At 41.5% G+C, this 24,962-nt stretch overlaps 1 protein-coding gene across 16 annotated transcripts in view; it reads left to right on the top strand.

Moving 5' to 3' along the window:
• Positions 1 to 24,962, top strand: part of BAZ2B (bromodomain adjacent to zinc finger domain 2B) — a 1,147,511-nt gene that overhangs the window by 375,011 nt on the left and 747,538 nt on the right. For all 16 annotated transcript variants that reach the window (XM_029605562.1, XM_029605561.1, XM_029605560.1 and 13 more), the window contains exon 3: positions 19,379 to 19,522. In XM_029605562.1, coding sequence (XP_029461422.1) covers positions 19,381 to 19,522 — 142 coding nt within the window. In that variant the 5' untranslated portion in view covers positions 19,379 to 19,380. The remainder of the gene's footprint in view (positions 1 to 19,378; positions 19,523 to 24,962) is intronic.

Below are 24,962 nucleotides of genomic sequence, written 5' to 3'. Positions count from 1 at the left end.
CTCCAGAATAGCATGTTCCATGGAACAGACACGCACCATTCTTTTAAACCAATGATCGTAACTAGGGGTGTCTGGAGAGAGCCAGCTGGCTAATAGAACCTGTTTACCCAGCAAGCCAGCTTTCAAGATGAAAAGGAGCTCTGAGGCTGGTAGTGGAGTGTATAACGAATCAGCCATCCCAAATAACCATAAGTTAGGGTCGGGGGGTATTAATTTTTTCATCATAGCTGAGCAAGCTTGTCGTACTTGTTTCCAGAAATTTGATACACCTACACAGTCCCAGAAACAATGGAAATATGTGCTATCCAGACTAGCACATTTTGGGCAATGTGCTGTGTTTGCGATCTTAATTTTGTAGGCTCTACTAGGTGTAATATAGCTCATCCAAAGAAATCTGTACTGTGTTTCTTGTAGAAGTACATTTTCAGAAATCCCTCTCAAATAGTTAAAACATTTTTCAAATTCTAGGTATGTTAGAGAGAATAGTGACCACTCCTGCCACCGTTCATAGAGATGATGTAAAGGTTGATTACTTGTATATCCCATTATTGCCTTGTATAGGAGGGAGACCGAAAGTTTACTATTATTCCCCTCCTGTACTACCTTCCTCAGTTTCTGGATTTCTGGCGTTTCTGCCCAATATCCCTTTTCCGAGTATATAAAGTGAATAACCTGGAGGTATGCATAATGATCCCCTGCTGTCAGGGAGTATTTTTGTTGGAGCGTTTCGAAAGGCAAGACTTCCCCCGTCTGCCTATCGTACACATCAGAAATGTATCTAAGTCCCCTGCTATCCCAGCGCTGGAAAGGTCCCCCTGACTTTCCTGGGGGGAAGAGGTCATGCCCCGCAATAGTGAGGAGCGGTGTAACAGGGTTTTCTATCTTTCCTATGCTACAAAGAGATTGCCATGCTTTTCTACACGTATTCAGTAAATCCTGCATTTTGACACGCTGGGGAATCTGTTGGAAAGGAAGCTGCACAAGTGGATTTAAAGAGGAGACTCCGTACCATTCTAGTAGGTATTTGTATGGGGAGTAGGTGGAAGTTGCGAAGAGCCAATCTCTGATATGTCTAAGGGTGCAGGCTATATTGTAAAACAATAAGTTTGGGCATCCCAGCCCCCCCATACCCACTGGGCTCATGAGTGTAGGCATAGCTATTCGGGCTCTTTTCCCCTGCCAAAGAAAAGAACGTAATGCTTGGTGGAGTTTATGGGAATCTTGTTTTGAGATCCAAAGGGGGGCTATTTGTAGAATGTATAACCACTTAGGTACCAATATCATCTTATATAGCTGTAGCCGGCCTATCAGCGACAGGGGGAGAGAGGTCCATCTTTTTAAAGTGGACAACGTTGTTTCCATAAGTGGGCGTATATTTACCATGTAAAAATTAGTCATCTGATGTGGGATCCGGAGGCCCAGATACTTTAAGGCAACTGTGGACCATCTCAGGGGAAAATACGTTCCCCAGGTGGTGCCCAGTGCCCCCGTTACGTCCAGAGCCTCTGATTTTTCATAGTTGATCTTAAGACCTGAGAATTGGCCGTAGTCGTCCAGCAAGTCTAGAACCGCCGGGAGAGAGAGCTGGGGTTGGGTAAGGTATACTAATAAATCATCTGCAAAAGCAGCTATTTTGAAAATGTGGTTGGGGCCCCGAAACCCTTCACCCTTCTGCAGCTGTCTATTTTCCACAGCAGCGGATCAAGGGTCAGTATATATAACAGAGGGGACAGAGGGCACCCCTGACGAACACCCCGCTGGATATCCACCACTCCTGATAAACAACTATTTATCCATATACATGAAGTGGGGCTTGTATACAATAAGGATATGTATTGTAAGAATTCTCCCCGGATGCCAAATCTTTGTAAGGCTGAGAAAAGGTACGGCCAGGCCACACGGTCGAAAGCTTTCTCCGAATCGAAACCTATGACTAAAGCTGGGATTTTCTGGGATTGACATATGGTCATTGCAGTAAGCAACTTAACAATGTTTGTACTCGGTGTGCGGCCTTTGACAAATTCAGCTTGATGAGAGGAGATCAAATTTGGAAGTAAAATTTTTAATCGTTCCCCAAGTACTTTAGCCAGTATTTTGAAATCACAATTTAATAATGATATGGGGCGGAATGATGTTGGGCATGTTAGGTCCTTCCCAGACTTTGGGAGAACTATGATATGAGCTGTGTTAAAAGTGGCCGGGAAGTTACCCAACGTGAGCCCCTCCTTAAAGTACTGGGTCAGAGGCTCACGAACATATGAGGTTAGTATTTTGTAAAATTCATAAGAAAAACCGTCTGGCCCGGGAGACTTGCCCGTTTGGGCCGCTACGATTGTCTGTGAAATTTCGAAAGATTGCAGTGGGCGATTTAAAAAAGCTAATTGAGAGGCCGATAGTGTGGGAAGCGCAAGATCTTGGAAGAATTCTTCCTCCCATCCTCCCCCTCCCTTAGTGTCTGCTGTGTAGAGTGTACTGTAAAATTTCCTGAATATTTCGCTGATCTCAGTTTCTTTGGAGGTATTTCCCCCCGATGAGTCTTTTAAATTGGTAATATTAGATTTCGATCTCTGAGATTTGACTAAGTTTGCTAGTAAGCGGCCCGGTTTGTTTCCAAATTTAAAAAAAACGTTGTTGGCCCTTCCAAATATACGCCTGGGCTCTAACATCTAGTAGGGTATTCAGACGTCCCAGTACACTATAGAATTCGGTTCTGTGTGTGGTTGTATTGTTCTTTATCATTACCTGTTTCACTGTTTGAAGTAGAGTTTCTAATGCCAAGATTGACTGGTTGATCTGCTTGTTTCGTGTGTGTACATACGCAATGATGTCTCCTCTTAGCACCGCCTTCGCAGTCTCCCAGAAGAGATGCGGGGTGTGGATGTGTTGTTTATTATGCAATACATAATCCTTCCAACGGTCCTTAAGAAAGGCCTGAAAGCTGGCATTATCCCTAAGGAACGCGGGGAAGCGCCACAGGCGTGTATGACAGACCGCCCCTGGGTGTTGTAATGTTATAGAAATCGGTGAATGATCTGATAATGCTAGAGTTTCTATCCTTGCGGTTTCTACTGCAAAGAGATCTTGCTGGGAAATCAGGATGTAATCAATGCGTGACAGTGTATTATGCGAGCGTGAGATATGGGTATAATCTCTCTCGTTAGGGTGCAGTGTTCTCCAGACGTCTAAGAGGTTTAACTGACGGCACATTAGGGCCACTCCTTTTTCCTTTTTCCCTAAAGGTTTCGAGGGGGGTGTATCTTTATCAACAAAAACATCATGAACACAATTAAAGTCTCCCGCAACATACACTGTACCCTGCATATGAACTTGGAGTAGATTACAAAGGGTCTGAAAAAACTGCTGGTTGTATTCGTTTGGACCATAAATGTTGCAAAGAGTGACTGGCCTGGTGTTCCAGTTCCCCACTACTATTACGTATCTGCCATCTGGGTCCAGAATGGTTTGGGAGACTTGCATATTTGCACTTTTTTTTATTAATACTGCAACCCCTCCTTTACGATGTTGCGCCGCTGCATAAATGCACTTGCCTACCCATTCCCTTTGAAGTTTCTGGCTTTCAGAGGCGGACAGGTGTGTCTCCTGAATACACGCCACATCTGCCTGTAAGCGTTTGAGGTGCGCCAGGACTTTTTTCCGTTTTACTGGTGTTCCCAGCCCATTAACATTTCATGAAATTAAATTTATCATTGGCTTCATCAAGCACAAGGTTTATCTAACCCAGGGTGCATCTCAGGCACCCAGATTGGCGTGGGGGCCCTAACCATGATACTACTTGGAAGGAGCTGACCCACCTGTACCTGGCTTTTTGGGGCACTTGTTCACTGGGTGATTGGCATCGCACCTTGAATATAAATGTCTGAATTTACAGTCAGAGAAATTGAAGGCAGACCTATTGAAATGCCAGTATACGTCCGGTATGCCTGCTGGAGATCTGCCTGAGACACTAGACATAGCTGAGTCACGAAAGAGGTGGCCCACTATCACCTGCTTGCCAATATCTGCTGGGAGCCCGCAGATTTATTAGTCATTTGGGTCAACCACAACTCTATAGCCTGCATTCCCATGACATATATATTTTCCCACATCTCATCTTGATATACATATTGTAATTCAGCTATGCCACCCTACATAATTCTTGTATCACTGTATGTCAAAAGGGGACCATTTATTTATTTATTTATTTATTTATTTAATTAATTAAGGCTTTTATATACCGATGTTCCTGTACTAGTACATATCACGTCGGTGTACATAGAACCAAAGTTGGAAATTACATCAAACAAGAGGGTACAGATAACAGGGCTAACTTCGTATGAACTTATAGATAAAGCAGCGAACGACTTAAAATAAAAAATTATTATAAGTATAAATATACAAAATATAAATAAACATAAACAGTCAACAAACTTGGATTTACAGCAGACTTGAAAAGCTTGAATGCATTGTAACATACAGCTAGCAGGGAAATAATGAGATTAACTTATAAGATTAAATGGTTACGGCGTCGGACATCTCGCATATTGGGTTATGAAATGCGTGAATCTGACCCTGAGGGAGAGACCTTTAAGTGAAGGCTTTTGTGAAAAGCCAAGTTTGACCATATTGAGTAGGGTTGTAATGTCCCGCCTCACTTGCCCAGTGCAGGAAACATTGCACCCAGTTCAATTTGTTCTAAGTGCCCCTTTAACCCCTCGATCATCTAGCGGTCCAACTGACTCCCTCACAGGCTTTCTGCTTCGGATATATTTAAAAAAGTTTTTACTGTGAGTTTTTTGCCTCTACAGCCAACTTCGTTTCAAATTCTCTCTTAGCCTGTCTTATCAATGTCTTACATTTAACTTGCCAACGTTTATGCTTTATCCTATTTTCTTCTGTTGGATCCTTTTTGAATGAAGATCTTTTGGCTAAAATAGCTTCTTTCACCTCCCCTTTTAACCATGCCAGTAATCGTTTTGCCTTCTTTCCACCTTTCTTAATGTGTGGAATACATCTGGACTGTGCTTCTAGAATGGTATTTTTTTAACAATGACCACGCCTCTTGGATATTTTTTACTTTTGTAGCTGCTACTTTCATTTTTTTTCTAACAATTTTTTTTCTAACAATTTTTCTCATTTTATCAAAGTTTCCCTTTTGAAAGTTTAGCACGAGAGCCTTGGATTTGCACACTGTTCCTCTTCCAGTCATTAAATCAAATTTGATCATATTATGATCACTATTGCCAAGCGGCCCCACCATCGTTACCTCTCTTACCAAATCCTGTTCTCCACTGAGAATTAGATCTAAAATTGCTCCCTCTCTCATCGGTTCCTGAACCAATTGCTCCATAAAGCTATCATTTATTCCATCCAGGAACGTTATCTCTCTAGCGTGTCCCGATGATACATTTACCCAGTCAATATTGGGATAATTGAAGTCTCCCATTATTACTTCACTGCCAATTTGGTTAGTTTCCCTAATTTCTCTTAGCATTTCACTGTCCGTCTCACCATCTTGACCAGGTGGACGGTAGTATACCCATATCACTGTAGTATTCCCCAAAACACAAGGGATTTCTACCCATAAAGATTCAATTTTGTATTTAGTCTCATGCAGGATGTTTATCCTGTTGGATTCTATGCCATCCCGGACATAAAGCGCCACACCTCCTCCCAGGTGCTCCTCTCTGTCATTGCGATATAATTTGTACCCCGGTATAGCACTGTCCCATTGGTTATCCTCTTTCCACCATGTCTCTGAGATGCCAATTAAGTCTGTCATCATTCACTGCTATATTTATTTATTTATTTAACATTTTTTATATACCGAAGTTCTAGCAACAATGTTGCTAATCACTTCGGTTTACATATAACATTGGAGTGACTTAACAAGTGTGTCTTACATGGAACAGGAAAATGAACTTGGAGAAAATTGAATAAATACTAATAACAAATAACATTAAAACAACAACAGTAGTAATAGAAAAGTTATATACAGGCGAATTAAAATGAATCAATTATGAATTAGGTATCTGCAAAAAAGACAAGAGGGATTGGAAAATTAATTCTTTAGTTGTTGATCTAAGAGGTATTATATTGCATAGACCTGGAGGAGGGCTTTGTGAATAGTACTCAATCGTAGGCTTGAGAGAAAAGCCAAGTTTTAAGTCTTTTTTTAAAAGTGAGGGGGCATTGTTCAAGCCTGAGATCTGATGGTAGAGAGTTCCAGTGGATCGGACCTGCAGTGGAGAAGGCTCTTTTGTTTGATGAAATTTTGAGTGGAGGGGTTTTCAGAGAGCCTTTTTGCGCAGTTCTCAGTGGACGGGAGGAAGTATGTAGCTGGAATGGGATCCTGAGGTCAAAGTATGAGGCTTTGTAAATGGATTTATGAATGGATGAAAGGGTTTTGTAGGTGATTCTGTATTTTATAGGGAGCCAATGGAGATTTTTTAATATTGGTGTTATGTGGTCTTTTTTGCTTTAGTTAAGATCCTGGCAGTGGCATTTTGGAGCATTTGTAGCGGTTTTAGGGAGATATCTGGGAGTCCAAGTAAAAGGGAGTTGCAGTAATCAATTTTAGAAAATATGATTGCTTGCAGAACTGATCTGAAATCCTGGGGGTGCAATAAAGGTCTGAGTCTATTTAGAACCTGGAGTTTGAAGAAGCATTCTTTCACTGTGTTACTGATAAAACTTTTGAAATTCAGTAGGTTATCCATAGTGACTCCAAGGTTTCTGACCTGGGTAGATAGAGGAGGTGGTGCCGGAGGATGAGAGTTGGAGAGTTGGTAGTTGCCTTCTTGGGTGATTAGGAGGTATTCCGTTTTGTTGGTATTCAGAACTAGACAGAGATCAGCAAGGAGATTGGATATGGAGAGGAAGCATGAATTCCAAAAGTGAAGAGTTTCTTGCAAGGATTTGGTGATAGGAATAAGTATTTGGACATCGTCCGCATACAGGTAGTGGGTTAGATTTAGCTTAGAGAGTAGGTTACAGAGTGGGAGCAGGTAAATGTTGAATAAGGTCGGGGATAAAGAGGATCCTTGAGGGACGCCAAGATTAGAACTGATCGGTTGAGATTCATAGTTGTTTATCTTAACTTTATAGAACCTGTCTTGTAGGAAGGATTTAAACCAGTTGAGTGCTGAGTTTTTGATACCAATCTCTGCTAGTCGGTCTAAGAGGATCTTGTGGTTTACAGTGTCAAACGCCGCTGAGAGATCAAGAAGGATCAATAGGCAAGGGTGTTTTTTTTCTTGGTTTAAGAGAATATTGTCGGTTAGAGAAATGAGAAGGGATTCAGTGCTTCGGGATTTGCGGAATCCAAATTGTGTTGTGGCGAGAATGTTGTTATCGTCCAGGAATTCGCAGAGTTGATGGTTGACTAATCTTTCTAGGATTTTAGCTATAAATGAGAGATTGGCTATTGGCCGAAAGCTGGCTGGATTTTCCGGAGAGAGGTTAGGCTTTTTTAGAAGGGGTTTTAGTATAGCGAGTTTGAGTGGGGTTGGCACTAAGCCCTGTGTAAGGGAGGTATTAATGATTTGAGCAATGGGCTTAGCAATAGCTTCTGCGCCAGCAATGAGCATATTAGCAGGAATCGAATCAAGCGGGTGGGATGCAGGTTTAAGTTTTTTTAGAATATTTTCAATCTCTATAGTGGATGCTGGCTCGAAGGCTTCAAGGCTTGAAGTCTGAAGAGGATTGGAAGTTGAGAGAGGAGGTTGGGGGGAAGTTTTTTTCTGATCAAGGAGTGGTTTAAGTAGGTTGGATATTTTCTCCTTGAAGAAGATAGCAAGTTCTTCGGCTTTGCTTGCAGATTTTTCATCTGGGATGATGAATGTGGGTGGTTTAGTGAGGGATGAGACCAGGGAGAAAAGGGCTTTTGGATCATAGATGAAGTGGTGGATTTTTCGAGAGTGGAAATCTTTTTTTTTTCTGTAGGATGGAGATCCTGTATTGGTGCATGATGGTTTTGAAGGCTGAGTTGTTTTCTAAAGTCGGGTTTTTTCTCCAGATGAGTTCTTTGTTTCTAAGTTCCCGCTTTAAATGTCTAAGTTCAGGGGTATACCATGGCTTTTTCTTTTCTTTGTTAGAGTTGATGGTTTTGGAGATAAGAGGACATGTCTGATCTGCAACTTTTTTGGTTATAGAGGACCAGGATGAGATGGCTGAGTCAGCGTCCGAGATGTTTATGTGTTTTAGTTCTTCCAATAGATGTGTGATAAGGGTTTCCTGATTGCATAGTTTTCTGAATTGAATCGAGGTTTTTAATGAGGTAGTAGTGCTTGGGAGGTGGATTGCTAAGGATGAGCGGATTAGCTTGTGATCAGACCATGGGATTGGCAAGCAAACTACTGGAGCCGATAGAGAGAGACCTTTATTTATAAAGATTAGGTCTAGGGTATGGCCAGCTTTATGAGTTGATTCGTTTATTAGTTGAAAAAATCCCATGGAGTTGAGAGTGTTGATGAAAGCTATACATTCTAATTCTCCCATCTTACTACTTAGACTTCTGGCATTAGCATACAAACATTTCAAAGTTTGTTTTTTGTTTGTATTTTCATATTGTTGTGTCCGTCGGTTTCCGATGCCCTTTCTCCGCCCTCCTTACCTCTTTGGCGACTCTCTCTTCGACCACGGGAAGATTGGTTGCCGCTGCGTCCTTCTGCTGAAGTTCTCCGGCGTCCCCGGATCGGCCACACGCTGCAACCCGCCATGTTTCCCGGAGGCCTAGGGGTGAGCATGCGCGGCACGGCCCTGACTGAAGTACCGGCGATGGCGCAAACCTCAGGGGCGTCCCTCTGAGATGACGTCACCCGCGACGGATATATAAGGTCTTAGAATTTGCTGACAGATTGAGTTAGCAAGGGTTACTCTACCTAAGCTACTCTGCCTCCTTGGACTTACCAGGGGTACCCGCTCCTCGGGGGGATCGCTCTCTCCTTTGTTTTTCAGGTGACAGTGTGGAACCGGTACTCGCTCCTCGAGGGCCTCGTTTCCAGACTTGCTCCATATTCTCTTCTGCCTGGAAGTCATCACTGCCAACTACATCAGTGAGTTACCATCACTCTCTCAGAGCTTTCCCTGGAACCAAGTACTCGCTCCTCGAGAGCCTATACATTCCAGCTCCTGGGCTTCTTTGAGACATTGTGTGAGTGTTACCATCTGGTTCAGTACATGAACTCTCCATGCCCTGCCTACTCACTATATTTCAGTTTCTCTACAGCTCAGCCTCCAGGGATCGCTGTTCCAGCATCTGAGGGACTACAGCCCAGCCGGGCATTCCAGCTCACTACTGCCACCTCTGGTGCTTCAGTATACTGTCTAATAAAAGAACTAGTGTGTGTCTGTCTCCTAACTCTGAGCCTAACCGGTGGACCCTCTCGGGATCTTCCCCCAGGGGCGTGGTCATCTGCCACTGGTCCAAGGATCCACCCACAACTCTCCTAAATAACAACACATATCAATCAATCCATTATACTACCCACCTTCTTTCCCAGGCTCCACTCAAACCCAGGGGAACGGGCTCTGCATACCCTTGACTGTAAACATGCTCCAGCATTTTATCTAGACCGTACAGCTGCCCACAGGAAATGCACTCAATTGTTTCCTTTGATCCCATCAAATTGGGCAAACCTGTGGGTAAGCAGACTCTCTCCTCCTGGTTAGCGGACTGTATTTCCTTTTGTTACCAACAGGCAGGCCTTCCGCTTCAAGACCGTGTTAAAGCACACTCTGTCAGGGCCATGGCAACATCAGTAGCGCACCTACGCTCAGTGCCACTTGCTACCATCTGTAAGGCTGCTACCTGGACCTGTCTCCACACCTTTGCACCCCATTATTGTTTAGACAAGGCTGGTAGACAAGATTCCATCTTCGGCCAGTCTGTGCTACGAAACTTATTTGCAAACTGAGGTACGAACATCTTTCCGCCAACCCGGTAGTGTTCAGGATGCCCTCTACCAAATTCCACCCCAGTTCTTGTGCCTGTTGCACATCTTTGGGTACATTTGGTGCATTGCTCGGGCATCCTCAGCTCGATACTCACCCATATGTGAGGACTACCATCCTGCTTGTCCTGTGAGAAAGCAGAGTTGCTTACCTGTAACAGGTGTTCTCTCAGGACAGCAGAATGTTAGTCCTCACGAAACCCGCTCGCCACCCTGCGGAATTGGGTTCGCTTACGATTTATTTTATTTTTCGCATGTACTTTTTACTATAAGATGAGACTGAAGGGGGACCCCTGCTGGCTGTAAGGTTGGTGCTATGCTGGGCATGCCCAGTAGGTGCCAGTCACAGTTCTGTAAACTTTGACAAAAGTGTTGCATGATTGGGCTCCATCCTGATGATGTCACCCATATGTGAGGACTAACATCCTGTTGTCCGTGAGAACACCTGTTACAGGTAAGCAACTCTGCTTTCTTGATCATACAAGCCAATGTACATAAGTCAATCACATCCCAACTTAATAGCATAAACACAACTCTGCTTTCTGTTAACTTTCCCATACCTTTTCAACCAAACACCATTACACAAAACAAGCCATAACCAAACTGACCACATAACTAGACTGAATCAAGCATTTTAATGTTAATATACTTAGTAGTAATAAGGATGCTTAGCCTAGTGGTTATACCAGTAGGATGAGAACCAGAATTCAAATAGGGCCTGATTTATTGAAGCTTTTCTCCTATTCTGTGTCTGTCGGAAAAAATGCTTAGCCAATAGGACCCTTAGATTGTAAGCTCTCTGGAGATGGGAACTACTTATCTTGAGCTTGGGTTTCAAAAAGGTGAGCAATTAAATCTGAACTCCAAATTCAAAACAATTACAGAGAAAATAAAAATGTGAAAAAAGCACATTCTGGCTGATATATTTATAACATAGGATGCAACATGGTCCCTTCTTTTCTTCCTTGGCCTTCTGGCCTACAATCTCCCATTCCTCCAGCTGTCCTGCAGCCGCCGTAGTAGCATTGACTCTGTGTAGCTGCAAACAAAGAGAAACAGCATATAAGAAATCAGTTACTTAAATCCTTTCTTTTCTCTTACCAAGCCATTTACAATCAGTATCTTTGTGAATAGGGATTCTTTATTGGTGTTGGCCCGACTCTGGTCGAGTTTCGCTCGCACAGGAGCTGCCTCAGGGGCTACTGTACCAATGGTTGCTTGTATTATTTCACTTAAATGATATGAGAACTTCACACCATAACAATTGGAATAATGGAAAGTTGATTCAACATAGAACAAACGATTTGTCCTTTAAAGTGTAGCGGTGTCTTCTTTGAAAAAAGGCACACTTAGTGCAGTGTATATCTCACTTAGTCTCAAGTAAAGAGACTACGTGAGTGAGAAATACACTACGTTTGTTCTATGTTGAATCAACCTTCCATTATTCCAATTGTTATGGTGTGAAGTTCTCATATCATTTAAGTGAAATAATACAAGCAATTACTATTCACATCAATCACTTTTGTTCGTCCTGCTTTCCAGCATAATTGATCGGCTTCTGATTTGTTTTCTGGTTCCAACCAGTATCTTTAACATATCTATAGATAAAGAGCAAAAAGAGAGAGATGAACGGAGGAGCTGAGAAAAGAAACAATAAAACATTAAAGATTCACCAAAAGATAGAAGAAACCCATCTTCCCTCTGGCTCTCATTTCTAATGTTAGGGATTCCCCCAATCCTTTATTTTTCTGTGACTTTCATTCCCCTTCCAAAGTCTCCAAATCTCTTCAGTTCTTTCCTCCTAGTGCCCATCTCTTCTCTCATCACTGTATGCTTTAGTGGCAGCATCTTTGGGGCAGATAAAGGCAGCCAAGTATGGTCTTTGTAGTAGCCCTGTCTCCTTCTCCTGGCCCTACAACATACACTTTGGGACCAATGCAATAAGATAAGCACTGAAAATGTGCACCCGTTTTCCTAATGTGCACGCAGCCACATTGTCTGGGCACCTGATGCAGTATTTAAATGAGGGGCTGTGCAAAAAAAGGCACACTAGGGAAGAATTGTTCATCCATAGTGCTCAATTGTATACCGTTGTGAGCAAGTAATTCACTCAAATAAATAAATAAATGCATCGGGTGCCCACAATTGCAACGGGCGCTCAACATGAGCATCCATTTTTTTTCAGGCCAATTTTTGTGTTTTGCTGAGGTTGCTGAAGACGCTCATAGCTAAGTGTCTCTTGCTGTGGGTGTCTAAATTGTGTGGCCATGAGAATTTTTTTTTTTTTTTTAAATCAAACCACTATACATTTATTTTTCAACACTGCAAGCAGTTAATTTAAGTGTCACAATGATACTAAGTAGGAGGACACACAGAGGATCATATTTTTATTTTTTTATTTTTCATGACTCGCAAATTGACTTTACGCCACCTCAGGAGCTAGAGTTAAATTTGTGATGTTAAAAAGTGTGCAGTGGGTGCTTTGTGATTTCCTGCATCAGGGGATAATAGCTAATAGCCTCATCTAAATGGAATTTACATGTGATGAGCGCTATCAGTTATACATTTGTTTGGGTGTGCGTTTTGGATGCGCTAATCTCCTTATTGCCTTGGATGCTAGTCTAGTGCATACAAAATGTGCGCCCAATCACACGTAGACCTGGGTGCTAGGCTAAGCGCTCTTTATTGTATCAGCCTCTGTGGCTAGAAAGGAACACACACTTAAGGTAGTCAACACTTCTTCTCTGTTTTTGTGTGGGAATTTCTCTTCTGCAGGAATGGATGTTGCTTTTACCATTTTTCATCATGTAGCGGGACTCCAGGTTGGCTGCACTCAGGGTGCTACAATGCTGGGGTTCATCTACCGGGGAGAAGCATGATTTCCTGAATCTTTGGCATAGACATGGTCTGTGGTCACTAACAGTACATCTGATCTCAATACTCTTTGGAATTGGTGCCAAGGTTGATGCTGGAGGAGCCAAAAAGACAGTATAATAAAAAGAAAATAAAAACATCACAATGCGCTATCTGCTTTCTTACTGATCCTAAGTCCAAGGAAAAAACAAGTCTTTGAATCCATTTGGTGTTTAAAAACAAAATTTTACTTCAATTTGTAAATTAGAATCCAAGTCAAGATGATGAATATCAAAAATAACAGGAGGAAAATAAATGTAAAAACTGCCATAGCCCCTCTGTCTTTGCATCTCCACCTCACAACTCTTTGTTTCCTTGCACCTTACTACCCTTAAGAGAAACATGGGGGTTACCTGCACAGCGTGACAGATACTACCATAAGAAGGTTACTGGGCAGGCCGGATGGACTATTTGGTCCTTTTCTGCCATCGTTACTGTTACTTTATTTTTCATCCATATCAAGTAGTCCTTTCTCTCTTAGAGTAGGATATCCCCATTGTAACTCCAGCATTCAAATTGGAAAAAGGTGGAAAAATCTCCTCAATACAAAAACAGTATTGCAAAGTCAAAACACCTCTCCAACTACTTCTTCTGAAATCTACAAATTCTTGAATCTCTTCATTTCTTGATTTACTTCTTCACCAGAGGAAAGATAACCCACGTTCAGATACCAGGTGGATCTCTTCTGTAAAAACTGGTCCTTACAGAAGTTCAAAATAGTAAAAATCCTCTAAACTCCAAGCTGCTCCCTTGGTTTTCTGTACTATATGGTAGAGAGACCCTCTCTTCTCCTGTTCAGTCCACCTGGGGAATGGCAAAAGATCCCAATCACATGCTAGGGGGAATTTTTTATAGTCCCCTTAAGTCTTCCCAAAAAAAAAAAAAGTGGGGATAAGTGCAAAGGAGGATCCCCCAAAAGATTTGCCCACTTTCGTCTATACTAGAAAAAACGGAGCAATAACTTAGTGACAGGTAGAGCTGGGTCACAGTGGCAACATAAGAACTGATTTTGACTTGCATACTCATTCCGTCTTCTACAGCAGTAGCACTGATGCCATTGCTGTGTTGCTTTAGGGCTGAGAATCCCTATAAGAGATATGAGAGGTAGGAGAATTTGGAAACTGCTCAGGAGTTTCCTGAAAGCAGGCCTGGATTTGTCAATAGGCACACTAGGCCTTTGCTTAGAGCAGCAAAAATCTGGGGAGTAGCAGACTGGCTGAACATGTGTTGCTTTTCAGCTGTGTTGAATCTCTCAGCAGAGAACAGCATATTTTTCCTGATCCAGCTTTGCCCCTTCAGGCAGTGCAGTGAACAGGAGAGAAGGTGGAGTGAGCTTTCAGTAGACAGAGCAAAGGGGGATCATTTTGGGAAGATTATAAGGGTCTGAGTAGAGATCATTGAAGGGTGAGATGAGAGGGGGATTGGCTGGGGAGTGTAAGTCTGTGTGTGAGAGAGAGAACAAAGGTAGGGAGCAGTGTTCGTATGTGTGGTGACAAGTGTGTACATATGTCATATTTGATGAGATATTAGAGATGGGATGCCAGGAAGAGTAGGACCAGAGCATGGTAGGAACACCCTCTCCTCTCCTCCCTTCCCCACCCACTGCAGTTTAAATCCTCCCTCCATTCATCTTGAATTCTATCCCCTAGATCGTGGAACCTCATTTCCTATCGCTTCCTTCTACCTAGATCCTGGAATCTACTCCCCAGGCCTTCCTACTCTCTCCTCAATCCAAGAACCACCCTCTCTCTCCCTCTGCCCAGATTACTAATCTTCCCCATCTTCAATCCTCCCAATGCCTAGTCATCTTTCCTTCTCACACTCCTTCCCCTCTCTCCTCACTTCATTCCTGATCCTCCTCCTTTCCTCTTCCCATCCCTGAGGTCTCCTCTCTGTACTGATACTTGAGATAATTTTTCTTCACCAGTAAAAATAAAATGAATTATACTATTATACTAATAAATATACTGTAAAACACATTTTTTAAATAATATAAAAGATGGAAATGCTTGCCAGTCTGCTTTAGAATTTTTACATTTTTGTCACAGAATCTACCCATAAACTGCCACAGGAAAATAGGGGACCTTAGACCTTCTGCTCCCTGTTGTGCAACCTCCGGGGGGGGGGGGGGGCGGGAGCAACAGCACCAATAATGCCTGTCTGGAAGATATGGGAGATTTGGGCTGTTTGTATTTGCAGCCCTTGTGAACTGTAGTTTGAGACCCAATAGACATTTTTAGAACATAAATCACTGTGGATGTACTAAACTCCCCTTTTGGGGATAAAGAAGTATTGGAAATTAGAGGAAATGTATCTAAATATATATAGTAGGGAACACATATTGTTGCAGTGACTCCTAATGAGAACACTTATGTGATAAACATTGCATCACTTTTCTACAATTGGAATACAGTACTAGAACCACCAAGTTCACATTTTCATGCATTCACAAACTATAAATGCTTGCACATTTGGTAAAAATTATTGCAGCGGGTTGAAACTTCCTGACTTTTATTCATTTTTATGATAATTTGATCCCCCAGCCCCTTTGGATTTCCTTAAAAAAATAAAAAAATAAAAAATTGAAACACCTTAGAACCACCTATACTGTACATATTTCCTGTATTATTCTGACTTTGTGTCAGCTTGTGGTATCTCTTGGCATAGAGCCTCTGCTACATATACAGATCACTGTTTTGATTGTCATTGTGATTTTGAGCTACTTATCAAGTACTGTATGCAAGTGTTCATATACATTAGCTTGTACTGTAATATTTACTGTATTATGCTGACAACCAGTGGCGGCCTGTAGTATGTCATGGCTTAGAACCTCTGCTACATTGTCATTTTGTTTTTGAGCTACTTTGAGCCACTTTATCAGCCGCCGAGTTCACGTTTTTTGCCAGTTTTCTTATGTGATCTGGTGCTGTAATATTATATTATGCTGACAGTCAGTAGCAGCCTGTGGAATCTCTTGGTTTAGAACCTCTGCAGCCTATTCAGATCACTTTTTTATTGTGTTTTTGAGCCATTTTGAGCCATTTATCAAGTACTGCATAGAGGTTCCATTCTTGTACTGTACTATTTACTGTATTATGCTGACATCCAGTCTCAGCCTGGCATCTCATGGCTTAGATTCTCTGCCATATATACAGATTACATTTTAAATGATTGTCATTCTGGTTTGGAGCCATGAATGTCTGGGTGTGTAACTTTCTGCCAAGAGATTGAGAGTTGAGAAGTTTGCTCTGTTTTCGGAGATTTGGAAAGGTTTATTAGCAAAGTACAAAGGTGCTACAAAGCTGGTCCACAATTCTTTTTATTATTTATTTATTCATTTATGGTACAGTAGATGGAAAGCTGATTCTGATGAAATCCAGGTGCCAAATTTTGCATTTCAAGGCTCCTAAGCCAGATAAGTACAGCCAGAAATGAGTAATTAGGTCATTTTGAGTACCTATTTTGTGTGAGATTATTGCAGCAAGCCAGGGCAATGTGTATACAGAATAAATAAATACATGTGTAAGAATTTTACAGAAGTATATAATATTACAGAAAGTCTTCAGACCTTTAGAGACCTTTCCCACCTCTCCTCTCTCTCTGTATATGCCTTGTTTGATTGCTCTTGATGGTTTTTAGCATTTTTCTTTTTGGCAAGGCTGTAATTAGGTCTTTTTGTGTCCCTGTTCTGTGTGAGATTATTGTAGTAAGTCAGGACCATATGTATACAGGAAGAATAAATAAATACATGTATAAGAATGTTATGCACATTTATATTTTAGATAGAATAGTGCAGTTGTCTTACAGAAAGACATACAAAGTCTGGAGTTCCCAGGGGAGACTGTACAGTAGAGTTATACTTTATATTGTATTTGAGATGTGCAAGCATGTTTCAAAATTACAAAAACCATTTTTAAACCTGACATGTGACTCAGCACAGCTTCCCCCTTCTCTCCTCTCTGTATCTGCTTTATCTAGTGTAATTGTTCTTGGTTTTACTGTTCATTTATTAAAGGCTGTAATTAGATCTTTTTGTGTCCCTGTATTGTGTGAAATTATTGTAATAAGTCAGGGGCCATGTGTATTCAGGAAGAATAAATACATGTGCAAGAATGTTATACACATATTATCGATAGAACGATGTAGCTGTCTTACAGAAAGACATGCAAAATCTGCAGTTCCCAGGGGATTGTGTACAGTAGAGATATAGTTATATTGTATTTGAAATATGCAAGCATATTACAAAATTACAAAATGTTTTCTGTTATGACTGTTATAGTGAATCCTTGAGTCGTACAACAGTCTTGCCTTAGGCCGTGGCTGCCAAGACACAGTCCCAGATCAGAGTGAAAGGCAGGCAAAGAAGGGTTTGAGTCCAATCCAGGTCATGGGTAGGCAGCAGACAAGCAAATCCAGACACAAACCAAGTCAGCAAGGCAAAAAATGCACAAATCCAATAGGAGCACCAGCACAAGCAAACCTGTAGCCGAGGCAGTGCTGGGCTCAAGCCTTTAAATATCAAAAGTTCCCGCGCAAACGCGGGGACTTCCGGGAAGGATGATGACGCGCCCGGATGGGCGGAGTCTGGGCGCGAGTCACGTCGGGCTGTGCTGCTGCCAGAAGATACCGCTATCTGATTTATCTATTCTGATAGCTCTTGCTGGTTTTAGCCTTTGTTTGGCATAGGCTGTAATTAGGTCTTTGTGTGTCTTTGTGAAATAATTACAGCAGCTGACTGCTTCCTCAAGGCAGTGCTCCTTCTAACCTTAAGCAAGTCATTTTACCATCAATTGCCTCAGGTACAAACAAATGAACACAATGGCTTGTGTGCATGCAACTGCAAGAAGAAAGAATTAACAAAGATGTGCAAGCATTTTACATGAAATATGTTATAAAGAAATATGTTATAAAGAGAATGATGCAGTTGTATTATAGGGCTGATTAGATCAAGTTAGGTATTTTTGTATACTGTATATCATGCAATACACGTAGGCCCAACTTGAATTACATTGTGGATATGTACAATACTGAGTCATAAATGATGGAACTGCAACCTGCTGCGATCATATGCCTGTAACTTTTCTAGTGAAACTATATTTTGATGTGAAAAATCTTCAAATACCTGTAAAAATAGCTGAAAAAATATGAAAGAAAGATATTTTAATTTGTATTGTAAGCAAATTACATTTTCTTTCAATTATAGAGCCTAAAACATATTTTCATGCACATGATGGTTCTAGATATTTGTCATACCCAGTGGTTAGAAGTACATTTTTAGATTTTACTGTACATGCTCAGTTGATATTTTGACTTTTGTTTTTAAGGATTTTGTTGGTTATTACATCTAGTTTTATATTCACTTCAAAATCATTTACTATCAGCAAACCAAAACCCTGCATTGAGTTATTTTATTGAAATTATATTATAAAAACAGTAAAGCAACCACTCATAGACTGTACTGTCAAAACTTTGAAATAATTCACAAAATACTTAATTATTTTCTGTTACTTATTAGAAAGCATCAATGTTTATACAAATATTTGTTTTTATTTCAATTATAGAGCCTAAACCATAGGTGCATGAAAACATGCATGTGATGGTTCTAGGGTGTTTGCCATGCCCAGTACATTTTTAGATATTACTATACATGTAGTCGATATTTTGAGTTTTGTTTTTAAGTATTTTATTGGTTATTTCATCTAGTTTTATGTTCAATTTATGTTTATATTTGCTATCAACAAGCCAAAATACTACAATGCGTTTTTATTATTGATAATCATATGATACGAACAGTAAAGAAACCACTCTTTTCACTGACTGTACCATCAAAACTTAGAAATAATTTGACAAAATGGTTAATTTTTGTCTGTACTTATTACAGAGCATCAATTTTTATACGAATGTTTTGTTTTTCTTTCAATTATAGAGCTTAAAACATAGGTGCATAAAAACGTGCATGCTATTGTAGGGTGCAGCCAATTTTGGTGGTTCTGCTGTTTAACAGGTTGATTTCTTTAAGCTATTAATCAGTTATTTGTTGATTAAATATATAGTTCTGAGAAGCTGTGTAGCTTTACTAATGACAGGGGTAGGCAGCCATCGTCTTTGAGAGCTGTGAACAGGTCAGGTTTTCAGGATATGACAAATGAATACTCATCATTTATATTTGCATATGTTTGGTCTAAGAACCCAGTTTATTTGCATATTTTGATTACTTAAAACCAAACCCACTTGTGGCTTTTTAAAACTCTCTAGTAGTTGCCTACTCTTATGAGTACTGGACAGCCTAAACTAGAGCCAGAATGGGAGGAAAACAATACAAGCAAGTTGCTAAATGAGTGTTTAGGTCCAGCATTGTGGTATTCTGCCACTACAGATTTTAACAATGTTTGTCTCCTGAGCCATTCTTCAGGTTGAGTATTGCTGTTAAATTATACTAAATTATATTTCCAGAATAAAAGTACACAGTGACTGTTCTAAATGGAAGGGAAAATAATCACAATCTTTTTAAACAGATATGGAGTCTGGAGAACGGTTAGCATCATCAGCAACTTCTACTGCACCTTCTTCCTCATCTACACCACCTGTAGCTTCAGCAGTTTCAAAAGGTGGCCTTTCAAGTGGAGCTACATCACTTAGCTCTACAATCACCACATGCGGTAAGTAAACAATAAGTATTAATAGTTTCTATGTGAATATCTATCTGAGAAGGGGAAGAAGATGACTGAGGTGAATAAGACAAGGGAGAACAAAAGATTACACTTTTTAAATTTAATTCTCAACTTACTAGCAAATTATTATTTTTTAAATGAAGGAAAAGTTGGTTTCCAGGAAGACTGAAAATAATGAGCAGACCTGCAGAATTAAGTTTAAAATTAAGATGACTTTTAGTACTCTGATGACCTGCAGATAAAATATTCTATACAGATTGGTTATGTGATTCTATTACATGTTGATTCAGATGTAGAAAAACCGTGATCTAAACTAAAAGGTTCTATAGTACTTGCTGCATATCTTTATGTTAAGATATAAAAGCAAGAGGAAAAAGTATCCAAGATTGGTTTTCAAAGGAGGTGGCTGAATAAATGAGCATAAAGATTAGCATTGAAAAGATATAAGGGATCTCAGAAAAGAGGATTATGGAAATATTTTTATTTATTTATTTTAAACATTTTTATATACCGGCATTAGTTGTGGACATCATGTCTGTTTACAATAAACAGGTTAAGCTTGGAAATTACATTTTAACAGGGAAGTCAAACTGGGAGAGGGGATAGTGAAAGATAGCTGAGAAAGGATAGGATAACAAAACATGGTTCCTCAAGATGAGGAAAGGGAGTATAACAAAATATAGTTCCTCAATATGAGGAAAGGAGTAGAAGTATTGTGGTCTACTTTGGCACGGAGGGATAGCTTTTTATTCTGGGTAGGCTTGGTTGAATAACCATGTTTTTAATTTCTTTTTGAAGTTGTTCATACATGGTTCAAGGCGTATGTCAGGCGGTAGCGTGTTCCAATGAGTAGGACCTGCAATCGAAAGGGCACGATCGCGTGTGGAGGAGAGATGGGCTGTTTTCAGGGAGGGCACAAGTAGGGTGCCTGAGTTGGCTGTTCTGGTGGGTCGATTGGCGTTAGGAGTTGTAAATGGGAAATCTAACCAGTTGGAGTTGTGAGTGTGAATTGCTTTGTGGATTATGGTGAGGGTTTTGTAGATAATGCGTGATGCTATGGGGAGCCAGTGTAAGTCTCTGAGGATAGGGGTGATGTGATCATATTTGCGGGCATTTGCAATGAGCCTCGCTGCCGCATGTTGCAACATTTGAATAGGTTAATATCTGGAAAAGCTGAAACAGCGAAGGTAGTAAAAATGGCAAAGGTGTGAGTGAAAAAAAAGATAGCCCTTGCCAAATTCTCCAGTGATTTATTCCTGGACAAATCCAACAGCTGCTTATCACCTACTCCTTGGTATACTGTCCTCACTTGGATTTCGGGACTCTGTTCTGCCCTTGTTTCTTCTTACTTTTCTCATCACAACTTTTAGTATGCTCTCTGGATTCTCTTCTTCCAGTATCTCACTATCAATTGCTGTGCCTCAGGGCTCTGTCTTGGGATCTCTTTTCTTTTCTCCCTTATTGGTCTGATCTCCTCCCAAGGTTTTTGGTACCATCTTTATGCTGATGACTCTCAGATTTATCTCTCTACACCAGTAATTTCACCAGGAATCTAGTTCCAAATTTCAGCCTTCTTGTCTGACATTGTCCCTGGATGTCCCACTGCCACCTTAAACATAACATGGCCAAAATAGAATTTTATTACCTTCCCCTCCCACCAAACCCATCTCTTTCCTTCTCTCTTTCTCTGTTTTTGTGGATAACGCTGTCATCCTCCCAGTCTCCTCAGCATATAACCTTGGGGGGGTCATCTTTGAATCCTCTCCTTTTTGTATACTCATCTAAAACACTGCTAAAATGTGTAATTTTTCTTTATAACAATACCAAAATCTTTATATTCCTTTTTGAACACAGAACCAAAACCCTTATCCATACACTCAATATCTCTGACTTAAACTACTGCAACCTGCTCACATATCTCCCACTTGAACCATCTCTTTCCACTAAAATATATTAGATTATTTATCTTCTGCTTTTGTCACTATATCCATATACTTCCTCTTCTCAAGTCACTTCATTGGCTCCTTATCCATTCCCACATAAAGTTCAGGTTTCTCTTATTCACCTGCTAGTACATTAGTTCTGTAGTTTTTCATTACCTTTCCTCTCTTCTCTCCCTATACCCTTCCTTCATCGGGCAAGTCACTTTTATTATGCCCTACTCCTCCATCGCCAACTTCATACTCCATGCTTTTCACCTTGCTGCGCTATATACCTGGAATAGATTCCCTGAATCAGAGCATCATGTTTTCTCTCTGCCCTTACTCAATTCCAACCCTAAAACCATAGGGGCAAATCTTTAAACTTATGTGAGGGCGCAGATTTGTTCCCTTAACCCAGCGGGAACAAATCTACGCCTGATTTTACAACATGCACGCGCTGCCACATGCATGTTTAAAAAAAATAAATAAATAAAATCCAGGGTTGGCGCGCGCAAGGGGGTGCACAATTGTGCAACCTGCGCACACCAAGCAGCCTGCCTCTGTTCCCTTGGAGGGAACTTTTTCTTTGTCCCCCCCCCTCACCTTTCCCTCCCTTCCCCTATTTAACCCACCCCCTAGCCCTAACTAAATCCCCCCTTACCTTATTTTGTGGAGTTACACCTGCGCACGCCACTGGCTTCCTGCCCCGGCACAGGCTGTTGTGCCGGAGCACTCGGCCCCGCCCATGGACTGCCGACAAAGCCCCCGGCCACGCCCCCGGCCAGCCCCTTATTGGAAGCCCCGGGACTTGCGCGCGCCACCGAGCCTATGCAAGATAGGCTCAATGCACGCAGGGGAGGTAAGAGTAGGTTTTCGGGGGTTGCGTGCGTATCTTACGTGCGCAACCCTTTGAAAATCTACCCCATACCTTTTTGAAGCTGCTTTTAAATCTTAATTCCTGGTTTTTCTGTTTGTTGCATTTGGAGGTTCGCAGGCTACTCCTGTGGACTGCCGCACTCACCTTCCTGGTCGGGCTGCTGGCCCCAATGTATCCAAAGTTGTGCTGCTCTTCCTGTGGAGGAACGCTGTGCTCCGATCCAGCGAAACACTGCCTGACCTCCATGTGCAGGATGCCACCAACACAACCACTTGCACTTCCCCTTAGGTGCATGCATTGCACGACACTGCCTGATTTAAAGGGCCCATGGTGAGAAAAGCCTCGCAGCACTCAGGAATGATGTTGGATGCTGAGGCCTATAAAAAAAAATCCTTGCTTGCTCTGCTTTGATGCCTTATCAGCAGGTCCACCTACTCCAGAATAGAGCATGTTGATCCAGCGTCCTGTCTTCAGTTCCAGCCTTGTTTTCAGTTTTCATCTCCTTCTTCGTTGCCCTCTTGTTCTTTTCTTTGCCTGCCTGCCCTGCTTATTGGTACCTCCTCTACTTTCGGACAGATACCTGGTGTGACCTCGGCCTGATCTTGGATACATCTGACCACTGCCTGTCTCTGACCATTATCCAGACCTCACTCGCCTGACCTCCGCCTGCCTACAGCCCAAGCTATTCAAGGGCTACCACTTTTGCCATCAGCAGAGACCCCACCTAAGACCTGCCGGCCCTGGCACCCAAAGGCTCAACCTGAGGGGAACAAGGGCTGGTATAAACGAAGGTCCTGCTGGGTCTCTGCTTCACCCGGGTCTGCCAGCTGATGGTGGGAACCTGCAGGGAGAGAGGAGAAACAAGGAGCTACTACTAGTAATGATGAATGCTGTTGCAATGGTGGGGGGAGGGGGGTTGATGGGAATTCTCATTGGTTGTGTGGGGAGAGAAAGGGACATGCTAGGTAAGGGATGGGGATGCTGCTAAATGGGTGAGAGGGAGAAGATGTTTAATTTGTTTTATTGTCCTGACTTCTGTCCACCAATATAAACTCAAATATTCACCCAGAAAAATGAGTCACATTTTTCCACTGATTTTCTCCTGTTTTTGGTCTTATCATAATGAACCCTGATAAATTCCTGGGAAAAATTAAAAAAATAAAAACTGAAAATGAAGATCTCTAATATGGGTGATATCATCCAGTGGCACTGGATGGACTTGCCTTTTCAAGCTGTAGAGCTTTAAGCTCTACTGAACATGTGCAGGTGTTCCCACATGGCTACTGCCTCGCTAGCCTAGCAGTCTTTTTATATCCAAGCTCCTGCATGGATATAAGTATATAAGATTTGCCATACTGGGTCAGACCAAAGGTCCATCAAGCCCAGTATCCTGTTTCCAATAGTTGCCCATCCAGGTCACAAGTACCTGGGAAGATCCCAAAGGGTAGATGGATTCCATGTTGCTTTTCCCAGGGTTAAGAAGTAGATTTCTGAAATTCCAGGATATGTTCCCTTTGTCTCTAACTTAGTTTTTTTCTAACTGCCCCTCAACAGCATTTTTCAGTGCTACTAAAAAGAAAAAAAATAAGTTAATCGTTTGACAGAAAAATATTTTTCAGTGAAGGCCAAATATTTACGTTTGATATATGTTTATTTATTTTTTATTTAAGGCTTTTATATACAGACTTTCTTGATACAGATCAAATCAACTCGGTTTACATCGAACTAAGCAGAACTATAACTATCCATTCAACAAGTGACAATTTGAAGGAGCATAAAGTTACATTATAACAAGATTGCCTTAACTGGGAGAAGGAAAAAAAGAGGGGGAGAACGAAGATATGGAGCCAGACCACAATGTACCTAATTGTTACCATTGTGGTCTGGCCCCAGACCTGGAAGATAGAGATTACACAAGTTGGTCCTCCTGCCAGAGTGGAGCAGCCTCGAGCTTCCCTGGTGCCGAGTTGAGCAGAGCTCCCCCTTCCACAGTACAGGCCCCTGAGCCTACTATTCAGTGGGATTGAGCAAGGTGCTGAAACATTGACAGCAGTTTTTGAGCCCTTCATGGGCCTTGTGAGACTCAGTGGTGCAGGATATCACTAATGAATATGCATGTATCGGTGCTGGCGGTGCCGCTGGCGGTGCCGGTGCTGGTGCTGGCGGTGCCGGCTCCATTGATGTATCGAACATTGGTGCTGCAGACCTACCTGGCGCCATTGATTCATTGGGCCTCAAAGCCCTTGACACATCACATCTCTGATATTTATTTATTTATTTATTTATTTATTTATTTAATTAATTAATTAATTAATAGTTTTTATATACCGACCTTCATAGTAAATAACCATATCGGATCGGTTTACAATTAACAAGAAAATAACTGGGGTAACAATTCAAGTACAGCAAAAAACAGTAGGTAGGAATGAGTCAAAAAGTTACAATTAACAGGGTAAGAGAACTTGGAAGCTTGCAACAAGCTGGAAAGAAGATACGGCAGGAAATAAATATGAGGTGATACCATAGGGCGTACGGGTTAACGCATAATGGTGCTTTAACCTGGAGGTGTCAGAGTCCATTAGTGAGTGTAATCACCATAACGGGTAAGAGTGAAGGACAACTAGTGATT

The sequence above is a fragment of the Rhinatrema bivittatum genome, chromosome 6 (genome assembly GCF_901001135.1).
Source record: "Rhinatrema bivittatum chromosome 6, aRhiBiv1.1, whole genome shotgun sequence".
NCBI lineage: Eukaryota > Metazoa > Chordata > Amphibia > Gymnophiona > Rhinatrematidae > Rhinatrema > Rhinatrema bivittatum.
Note: the sequence above shows the minus strand (reverse complement) of the source record. Positions and strands in the feature narration are given on the sequence as shown.